This window comes from Gigantopelta aegis, chromosome 10 (genome assembly GCF_016097555.1).
Source record: "Gigantopelta aegis isolate Gae_Host chromosome 10, Gae_host_genome, whole genome shotgun sequence".
Classification (NCBI taxonomy): Eukaryota; Metazoa; Mollusca; class Gastropoda; order Neomphalida; family Peltospiridae; genus Gigantopelta; species Gigantopelta aegis.
Genome location: NC_054708.1, coordinates 73,101,745 through 73,113,411, shown reverse-complemented (window position 1 = coordinate 73,113,411; position 11,667 = coordinate 73,101,745). Strand labels below are relative to the sequence as shown.

General features: G+C 37.1%; 1 protein-coding gene across 1 annotated transcript; it reads left to right on the top strand.

Moving 5' to 3' along the window:
* The first annotated feature begins 770 nt into the window (after positions 1 to 770).
* Positions 771 to 1,556, top strand: LOC121383794 (ctenidin-1-like). The gene is made up of 2 exons (XM_041513890.1): positions 771 to 870; positions 1,249 to 1,556. Exons 1-2 carry the CDS (start codon positions 771 to 773, stop codon positions 1,554 to 1,556), a joined length of 408 nt encoding a protein of 135 aa, XP_041369824.1.
* The last annotated feature ends 10,111 nt before the right edge of the window (positions 1,557 to 11,667 follow it).

Here is an 11,667-nt window from a genome sequence, read left to right as displayed (position 1 = left end):
AGTATGATTTCAGTTATCAAAGACGGCTGTAATAGTAAAGAAATATGCCTTAGTGTTAAAAAAAACTAGGGTATGTCCCTTTAAATACGTTTTTCCTGTCCTGAGCCCCGTTTTACGAAGCTATCTTAGCGCTACGGTCACCTTAAGTGTATAAGGAAGCAATGCACGTAAGGTGATCTTAGCGCTAAGATTGCTTTGTAAAACGGGGCCCTGGATGGACGAGTTGGCGTAAGTCAACATGTGCGCCCATGACAGGCGTGTGCGATAACGGCTAGTTCTGAACGTGCACGTAAAATATTAAATATAAAATAAAAACATTTTCAACTGACGTAAGAAGAAAAGTAAAAACGTGTTTTGAAACTAACAAAACAAAACATACTGTTTTTTGTGTACAATTTACACATCAATCGACTCATAAATAAATAACGTGTAGTAAATTTCATAGTATGAAAAAAGTAGTTCCCTGTCACAGGCTGTGGGACGGGCTATAGGGTGGAGAACGGTAGCGAGTACGAAACGTCCAGAGATGAACTAGGGTTCAGTTTCACAAAACATCGTAAACGTAGTTTAGAACTTAACGGTAAATTTACGACTAATATGAATGGAAGTAAAGAGAACACTTTCTTTCGTCCTTATAATGATCAGTCTTCCGTATAATAGTCACAAGAGTAAATTTGGGATGTTTTGTGAAATTGTCTGCGGATCGCGTACAAAGCGTCCCGTAACCTACTGTTTGTAAACCATCAACTATCAGCACGGTACGGTGCGGTATGGTGCGGTACGGTGTGGTACGGTACGGCACGGCACGGAACGGCACGACACAGTATTGCACATTTTTGGAAGCCAAGAGCATTTTAGGTGTTATTAAACGTATTTTTAACAACGTACTATTAATATATAATAAATACACCCCACCCAGATGTCCATGTCGGGGTTGCCGTGACAGCCGGTATCAATATAATCACCCACAAGTTGATTGGTTCCCAACGTGGCTATTTGGTTTACCGTGAAGCGCATAAACCAGTCTAGCGGACGTTTTTCCGCTCGGTCTGGGTGAACGCAGCCCGGGTCTCCTCACCTCAGCCTTGCGTAAGCTAGAGCCATGGGTTCCTTGCCCACCCCCACTTAAATCGGCGCTTAAAAAGAAAACAAAATTCGCTTCGACCCCCCCCCCCCCCCCCACACACACACACACACACTCCGCCGGAGTAGGAAAAGAAGATGGAGTAGGAGGAGGGGAAGAAGGAGAAGACGGAGGAGGAGAAGGCGGCGGAGTAGGAGGAGCAGAAGGAGAAGGCGGAGTAGGAGGAGAAGAAGGAGGAGAATGCGAAGTAGAAAAAGAAGGAGAAGACGGAGTAGGGGGAGAAGAAGGAGGACGAGGCGGAGTAGGAGGAGATGAAGGAGAAGGCGGAGTAGGAGAAGAAGGAGAAGGCGGAGTAGGAGGAGGCAGACGAGGAGAAGAAAGGGGCGGGGAAGGAGAAGGAGGAGTGGGTGAAGGAGAAGGCAGAGTAGGAGGAGTAGGAACAGATGAAGAAGAAAATGAAGAAGAGGAGTAAGAAGACGAATAGCAGTAGTTGTTGGTAGTAGTGGTGGCGTTGGGGTTGTTTTGTTGTTGTAGTAGTCTTAGTAGAAGACGTAGTAATAAATAGCATGCACATTGTTGATTGAGGACTACAGTATATCTATTTAGCGAAACAAGGTTAAAAGAAATCATAACTAAATTAATTTCATTTATTAGCAAATTTTTATGGAAATATATTTGAGGGTGACCGTATATAATTTAATAAAAGGTAACTACAATATAAAAGTGAGGTGGGGGGCGTGTCGCGACAGGTGCTAAATAAGTGCAAAAGGATTGCTGGTAGGGTGCTGATGCTGATCACCCCTAAATTACACCCATTATGTAGAAATGTTGATAATATTATTATTACTCTAGTGGAAACGAAATTTTAATATCTGGTAACACGTGGCTATGATATAAACGATTATCCATTTGGTCAGTGACGTTCTATAGTCTGCCCGGTTGTATTGGCTATGTTGCGTTCTGTTATACGACAGCTGATCAACGGTTGACGTGTAAACAGCTGATTACTGTAATACCTGTCACAGTATAATATAATGTGTATCTACTGGTTGACATTTTTAAAGACTACCTCAAGTTTGCTGCTAAAGTAACATATTTCCGAATGTTGCATAATTCAGGAAAATATTCAATACTGAATGTTGAATGTTGTTCTGTCAGAGCAACATTTAAGATGGTCTGTTATTTCGTTTACGTCCATGGGGGTATGAACAAAAGAAATCATCTGCAAACTGTGAATCGGCGAAGTTTGAGGAGAATGTTTTTTGTTCATACCCAGATGAACGTAAACGAAATAACAGACAATACTTAACCATAAACATTTTATATTAAATGTTTTTTTGTTTTTTTTTTGGTTTTTTTAGAATATCTGTGTCTCTATATACAGGGGTGTTTATGACTGGCCTAATGTTTTTAGTAGCTCAAACCAGGTGTTGTGATTAAACCATCGGACATAAGGTTGTTGGGTACTGGGTTCGCCGCCCGGTACCGGCTCCCACCCAGAGCGAGTTTTAACGACTCTATGGGTAGGTGTAAGACCACTACACCCTCTTCTCTCTCACTAACCACTAACAACTAACCTACTGTCCTGGACAGACAGCCCAGATAGCTGAGGTGTGTGCCCAAGACAGCGTGCTTGAACCTCAGTTGGATATAAGCATGAAAATAAGTTAAAATGAATGAATATGAAATAAACTTAAATTTCAACAAATGCAAAAATTAGGATGATAAAAAACACATATAATATACAGTCACTGATATAATAAACAAAAAAATGTATTTAATCTGTAAATGTTTGAAGTTAAGAACTCTGTATTAGAATGAACCATCTTAGAATGACAGCAAACTCAGACATGTGCGTTTAACTGAAGAATGTATGATTTAGTGGTTGAATTGTTTATTAAGTGTCAAATGACAACACACCTCAAATTGTGGATTATTAATATAAAATATATCGTCATCTAAAACATTTTAATACGTAATACCATAAAACTATAGTGAAAATAAAGACATATTAAAATATATCATTATATTAATACATGTACTACTATTGTTATTAATAATTATATTAATAGAGCGATTTTAAGAAGAATAAGAATAATGAACTTCAATCATATTAAAATGTATGAGTGAAATGGCCTAAGTAACAGAACACGCTTCGTTTAATGTATTATAACATTAATTAGTTTAGACTTAAATCAACTTAAATAAGAGTGTCATAATGATGACATGAAGCAGCACAACACCAAGTAACATCCGGCTGGGTCAAAGTTCGAAATACAACCAACTTTTGATGGCGCAGTTAATACTACCAATCTTGATATTGGTGATATTGGTGATACATGTCACAGTGTTGTCCAAAGAAAATGTATACAAATTTTATTTCATTCAGTACCATTGTATATATGGTACCTGTATAAATAAAAACTACATTTTTCTGCGGAAACTAGGGGTGTTGTAAAATCATCCAGTTTCATAGAAAATGAGTCATGATACTTAGTTCATTTAATAATTTTGGGGAGGGGCTATAGGTTGCACTATACCAATTAATTTCCGGCTGGGTCGAAGTTCGAGGTGTACCGAACTTTTGATAGAGAAGTTAACACCACAAGTCCTGTGATTGGTTATAAATGTGAGTGTGTTGGTTGTAAAAACAATTAGTTTCATCTGGGCTAAAAATGTATGCAATTTTATTTGATGTAGTACCACCGTGTCAAGTAGCCTTGTGCTTGGAACATGTATGGGGTACCTGTGAAAAAAAGTACTAAAATTTTGTGCGAAACTAGGGGTGTTGCAGAAACATCTGGTTATACCGAAAATGAGCCATGAAAGGTACCATTTCTGCAGTTAATACTTTGAGGTAGGGGTTGTAGTACTGATATTTATGGGTCACAGTTTGGTTGATATATTGCATATAGTGTTTTTAAACACAAACGTTAACATGGTCGCCTATGGGATTTGAATTGGTATAGTCCAACCTATAGCACATATTCAGTGCATAATAAAAAAGATTATGATTTTTGTGATTTAATTAAATTAAACTACACTATTTGATTAATTAGCCGTCACTCGGCCATGCAAGTTCACAATGACCTTGACCTTGACAATAATTACTGTACATAGCCCTGAATGGAGTTTGAACAAAAATTAGCACTGAGGAAAAGTTGGTTTTGGCCTATAATTCATACTATACAGATTTGAATGTTCTTATTTACATGGTGTTTGACTTGCCATATACAACTGCTCTTAAATATGTTAATATATCTAGGCAGTCTGAACTTAGATTTTAATAGCAATTTATTTTTATATTAAAATAACATGTGCCAATATTGGGATAATGTCTTTAACTTCTATAAACATAGTTAATGTTTCATGTGTGTACTTCTGATAGCTTAACTTTTTAAAGACCTTGATTTTTATTGTCCTTTTGGCATATTTATAGGGTGCTAAGTCATATTTTAGACAAATTTGTAGTTTTAGGGGGAAATTTTTTTTACTTTGAAGAATTTTTTTACCAAAGCCATAATTAAAAATTTTGTCACTATTGTGCCTTCTGTTCTCATTTATACATAACAATAAGCTTGTTAAACATATCTTTAGGTCTCCAGATCAAATCTTTTTTTAAAATAATCACTTAGTTTGCTCCCATGAAGTGTATTTTAAGTGTATACTAGATTTGGAACCAATTTTTCCAGATTTGATTATCTACCTTGGTGTAATTTGATGATTTATTTTATTGTTAATGCTGTATTATCCAATGTTAATAGCTAAATGATATGCTGGATTACAGATTGTAGGAATACATCCAATATACATATTGTATTGATCTGGATTAGAAAATAATGCAATAAAATAGATGTTCGGGTAATTATGTCACTTAAAAACAGGTTTTTTTAGTAATGAATCAAAAATAAATATGCGAAAGCTGCATGATAATTCCAGATATTACAAATTTTTAAAACCTCCAACTACAGTAGGGTATACATAAAATATAGTCAGGAATATTGGGGGCTGCCAATGGTTTTGATGGTCCAATTTGAAAATCTGCATAGCTGATGGATTTGAAATTCCCGCACATGGTAACTTGAAGATGCCCACACTCAGCATACAGGATTTTCTTCCAACAGTGATGTGCAGGACATTAAGTCATTACTTCATACAGATGCAGTCATGTTGGTTTTTCCTTCCTCAGACATTGTATTTTTTTAATACTGATATTTCTTTGATGTGCCTATTGAGGTCTTCATAATCTGGGGTCAGTCAAGTACATGTGTTTCAATGGAATAAGTTTAAGTAGTTGAGGTACTCTGAATAGCCATGCTGTCTCTACATATATAGCTGAGCACACACACACATCTGACAATAAATATCTTCAGGAGTATTATTTTTAAAAAAATTATTTTTTCAAATATGACATATTGCATTTGTACAAAACTGTACAAAATACATGTGTTTTGTGAGGTGTACATTAAATTAGGTTGCACTGTAGAAACAACAGTTTCAGTGAGGTTGTCAGTTTATGTCAGAAGACACCAGATCCTGGTTGTGTATAAAAACACATGATTCACCACCTTTTGAAACATGTATGTTATCAGTATAGGTTGCACTATACCAATTATTTCCGGCTGGGTCGAAGTTCGAGGTGTACCGAACTTTTGATAGAGAAGTTAACACCACAAGTCCTGTGATTGGTTATAAATGTGAGTGTGTTGGTTGTAAAAACAATTAGTTTCATCTGGGCTAAAAATGTATGCAATTTTATTTGATGTAGTACCACCGTGTCAAGTAGCCTTGTGCTTGGAACATGTATGGGGTACCTGTGAAAAAAAGTACTAAAATTTTGTGCGAAACTAGGGGTGTTGCAGAAACATCTGGTTATACCGAAAATGAGCCATGAAAGGTACCATTTTCTGCAGTTAATACTTTGAGGTAGGGGTTGTAGTACTGATATTTATGGGTCACAGTTTGGTTGATATATTGCATATAGTGTTTTTAAACACAAACGTTAACATGGTCGCCTATGGGATTTGAATTGGTATAGTCCAACCTATAGTGTTCATATTTATGGGTTATAGTTTAGTTGATATATTATCGCCTTCGACATTTTATTTGGTATAGTACAACCGTATATCTTCTTGTTTCAACTAACAAAGGAAGGTCACTAGCTCTAAACTGCGATTAAAATAAAAAAATTCTGTGCTGTCTGGGAATCAACACCTGTGTATATATTTCAGGAAACATGTATTTTTTAAATAGCCTATGAACTATATTTCCGTTTAATTGATTCGATCAGCTCATAACTCACGAAGCCAGTCCAGTTCAACAGTTTTGTTTAAACTTACTGTAACTGACTTTAATGCTCATGTAACTGACTTGCACAATTTTAATTCTAAATTAATACCGACTTTTTGGAGAAACTTGAATTACGTTTTGACCCTATTTTAGGGTATCGTCTTGACCAGCGGTTATTGCCTTATGATACCGATTTATCTGTGCACGGTTTGTAGGAACTGTGTGTGTGTGTGTGTGTGTGTGTGTGTGTGTGTGTATGTGTGTGTGTGTCTCTGTGTGTGTGTGTGTGTATGTGTGTGTGTGACTGTGTGTGTGTGTGTCTGTGTGTGTGTGTGTGTATGTGTGTGTGTGTGTGTGTGTGTATGTGTGCGTGTGTGTGTGTGTATGTATGTATGTGTGTGTGTGTGTGTGTGTGTGTGTGTGTGTGTGTGTGTGTGTGTATTTATAGATGTATGAATATCGGGTTTAACTATTATTTACGAAAATATAAACGCACGGGCACAGGGCGTAAAATTATATTTTTGGCGTCACCAATTGTCTCACAAGCCGTTGCTGGGACTTGAACCTAAGACCACCATTGCAACCACTCGGCCACCAGTCAAATAACCGGTGATATATTGGGACCTACAAACCACGTGGTCAGCCCTAAACGTACATGAATTTGGGGAGAAACCTGGCACATAGTGTATATGTCGGGTTTGACAATTGCATTAACGCACCAGTGTAGAGGATAATTAAAACTTTTCTGAGCTCACAAATCTTCTCATGTCGTTGCTGGGACTCGAACCTGTGACACCGAATCGCCCGCACATATCGAGTCATCCTTAGAAAAGACTGTTCTTTAACCGAATCATAAGCTTGGGATAGAGCCTACAATCTACGCGGTCGATCCCGCTTACGTAAATGAAACAGTAGAAGAAATGTGATGGAATCATTTCGATTCCATCCTGAACTTTTGTTGCAATTTCTTCCTGATTCTGAATTTTATTATAAATTTATCTTTTTGTGATTTTTGTCTTTTTTGTACAGTTCTTAACACTGTGTTTTACTTTACCTCTTGAATTTTAGCTTCATGTTGCTGATCACTTAATGTTTGACAGTCAATAGCCGATGTATTTTTCGTGTAGGGCCTACATTCATTCATTCATTCATTCACTGTAACATACATAGAACTAGCAGAGACAGATTAACAAGACAATAATCAAATAAAGTTTTGTTGAATAAATATATTTCCAAACTCCGTGTTACAGACGTTATTCTTCACTAATCGTGTATATTGCTGTTGTGTTTATACATTGACGAATGTGTTTGCAGTCTGTACAGATAATCAAAACACTTTTTTATCGAACTGAAATTATAAAACAAAAAATATGTTTAGAGGAGTGTAATACGGGGTTAAACTTTGCGCCATAGTTATGGAGGACCTCGCTTGCGGGTAAAAGAGATTTGGCCACGCATGTATTGAAATTATAATTACCACCGAGGAAAAAAAAAAACTATTTAGAGCTCGGAGAAAAAAATCTTCAGAAATCATTTTCTCACACAAATTCTGTTGTAAATTTTTCCGCAACAAATTGGATTGCTCGCCTAGACTTTCTCCGATTTGCTTCTGCCAGTTTCAATTTTACTTTCTGTCGTACGTTTGATGTTTGGCTGCCCCATCTTTTTACTGTAAGTCGGCGCTTGAATAACCATCCCATTTCAAGACGTAGGCGGTTGCAGGAAGTATTCCGTATGGAACAAGGGAGACAATTGGGTTGTGGTGAAAATAACGGGTCATGAAGGTGTTACTATGAGAGGCTTACCTGTCAGGCACTATTGACGAAACACTGAGCAAGCGCAAGATCCTCTCCCCAAGGGAGACAACTGTGCTATCTCATTTCAGGCGCGCGTCCGAGGGTGTGAGGCACATAGCGCAGGTAACATTGGATTTTGGAGCGAGGTGTTTCATTAATCAACCACAAGTGTGAGAATCTCGCTCGAGCTCGTGTTTTCGCAAACCTCGCGCACAAATGCAGACCCAGGGATGGGAGGTTACAGACTGATCTCATAATCCGGGCGAAGGCTTTGTTTGTAGGTCTTGTTGGTCGTATACAAAAGATCAGAGGTCGGGTTAATGAATAAAACAGAGAGATTGGGAAAGAGAGACCGAGAGAGTGGCGTCAGACAGACAGATAGATAGAGAGATACATGTACACACATAGTCAGAGAGATACAGACATACGGATAGATAAAGAGAGATATTGAGAAAGAGATAATGAGAAACAGACAGACAGACAGACAGATACGGACAGAGAGGGTGAAAAATAGGGGGAATATATATATATATATATATATATTAAAGATGTTAAAAAAAAGTGATATGTGGAAATAGATGAAAAGACGAATGGTCAAACAAGCGGGTTGGCCTGACAGATAGACAAATGGGTTAGTTAATTGATGGACTGGTAAATAATTTCATGTAATTTGTCACATATATTATAAAGTTTATCATAAATAAATATGTTAATATCAGTGCAACCGGATAGATGGATGGATGAATGGATGAATGGATGGAAGAATAAATGGATGGGTGGACGGATCGATGTATTGATCAATGTACTGATTGATGTAAATCCTGTGAAAGTGTTTATGTAATGCGGGATGGATGGGTGTAAGCATGTACAATAAATCACTGGTTAACGCTCGGACATCACTAATGCACAAGTACAAGTTTTACATGCTTTTACAGATTAAATATACACGCTTTGGTTGTTAGGGTCGGTATTTCACGATATTACGTAAATGTCACCTTTGGCCTTGACCTAACCTTGACCTCTAATGTCGAACAGCATCCTGTTAAAAAACAAAATGTATGGTCCTAAGTTCAAAATGTGCTATATTTCGAACTTTGAGCTGGCGTGCCTCGATTATTCTCCATTGTCAATTCACTATTAAGATAGAGTACTCTATTAAAGTTGTATAATGGCGGTGTCCCGCCAAATTAACTTTAAATAATTTAACACACTAGACGAAAATTACGAAATTGGAAACGTTAAACACTTCGCCGCTTTTGTCACAATTGGTATCCAACATGTAGGCAGCATTCTCCTTCTGTCTGCACCAGAAGATTGCAGAATGTTTCTCTGTTGTCTGCGTAATACAATAAATATCATCTTTAGTTGGGAATAGCCGTTGAATACAATAAATATCGTCTTTAGTTGGGAATAGCCGTTGAATACAATAAATATCATCTTAGGTTGGGAATAGCCGTTGAATACAATAAATATCGTCTTTAGTTGGGAATAGCCGTTGAATACAATAAATATCATCTTTAGTTGGGAATAGCCGTTGAATACAATAAGTATCATCTTTAGTTGGGGATAGCCGTTTAATACAATAAGTATCATCTTTAGTTGGGGATAGCCGTTGAATACAATAAATATCGTCTTTAGTTGGGAATAGCCGTTGAATACAATAAATATCGTCTTTAGTTGGGAATAGCCGTTGAATACAATAAATATCATCTTAGGTTGGGAATAGCCGTTTAATACAATAAGTATCATCTTTAGTTGGGGATAGCCGTTTAATATAATAAATATCATCTTTAGTTGGGAATAGTCGTTGAATACAATAAATATTATCTTTAGTTGGGGATAGCCGTTTAATATAATAAATATCATCTGTAGTAAGTTAGGAATATCCGTTTTAATATATATATTCTTTAGTTGGGGATAGCCGTTTAATATGATAAATAGCATCTTTAGTTAGGAATAGCCATTTAATATAGAGAGCGGGATCGATCCCCGTCGGTGGGCCCATTGGGCTTTTTCTCGTTCCAGCCAGTGCACCACGACTGGTATATCAAAGGTCGTGGTATGTACTACCCTGTCTGTGGGATGGTGCATTGAAAAGATTCCTTGCTGCTAATCGAAAAAGAGCAGCCCATGAAGTGACGACAGCGAGTTTCCTCTCTCAATATCTGTGTGGTCCTTAACCATATGTCTGACGCCATATAACCGTAAATACAATGTGTTGAGTGCGTCGTTAAATAAAACATTTCTTTCTTTTTTTTCGTTTAATATAATAAATATAATGACATTTATAATGAATCCAGCGTGAAATCAAGCAGGGGTCACAACGAGGCTTTGAACAGGGCGACGGAAAAGGGGGTGTGGGAGTATAATTTAGCAATTTTGTAATATTGTTATAACTGGCAGGGACGGATGTAGGATTGTCCAAGGTAGTGGGAGCAACTTTTAAAAGTGTCATCTACAGTATTCAAAAGTAAACTGACATTGTATTATCTGTATAGTAATCATCCACAGAAATGTTAAGCTGAACTTAAAAAATTTCTCCGCTAAAAACCAATAAATGCATTATTTTCATCTGTTATTTTGGGGGACACTTCGAATTTCGGAGGTAGGGGCTGCCCCTCCAACACCCTCCTCTTGAATCCACGCTCACAGTCCTTCGGGTGTATATATTATGCTTAAATAATGCAACAAACTGAACTGAATTGAAAACTGAAGTTATCTAGCGACATTTTCTTGTATTCTTTATTAATATGTATTGGCGTAGCCGGAGGTCATGGGGGCAATCTTTTATATGTACCTGTAGCCCCATAACACGACTCATTGACATTGTTGGTTCCTACGCACCCTACCTACTACTTCATCGGCCCTTATAAAGACACAATTAAACAAACAAACAATCAATCACTTACCTCTATTGATATATCCACCCAACATTTACAGGAAATATTGGAACCGAACAGCACAGTAATTAGATGTCATCATTAGGTTCTATTAGATCCATGCACAGATATTCTATATTTATACACATTTAAAATAAATATGATTATAAATGTCAAACAGCGATCTTTTCGCACATTTCTGAATATTAACTATATTCAGACGAATGTGCATAGTATCGCTTTGACATCAATATGCATATTAAAGCATTGTTGACGTCACGTCAAAGGAATGTTGTTGTTTTCACGGTAACGTTTTCGGCAATTTTGGTAATTTAACGGGAAATGTCGGAATACCACTGAAATGCGCACCTCCAGCACCCTCTCACTGCATCCGCGCCTGACTGGGAATGAAAGCAGCAGTAATAATCCATTGCCCGTCACCGATGATGTAAAAAAAAATATTATGTACATGAAAAAAAATATTCGTGCACTAAAATAGTAGCCAGTTGTTTGTCAATTCTAAATGTAATGTCACGTCTTTAAAACCTGTCGGTCATCCTCACTGGATGTTTTAATGAAAAAGTAGTAAATAAAATTATTGGGATGTATTTGTTGTTGT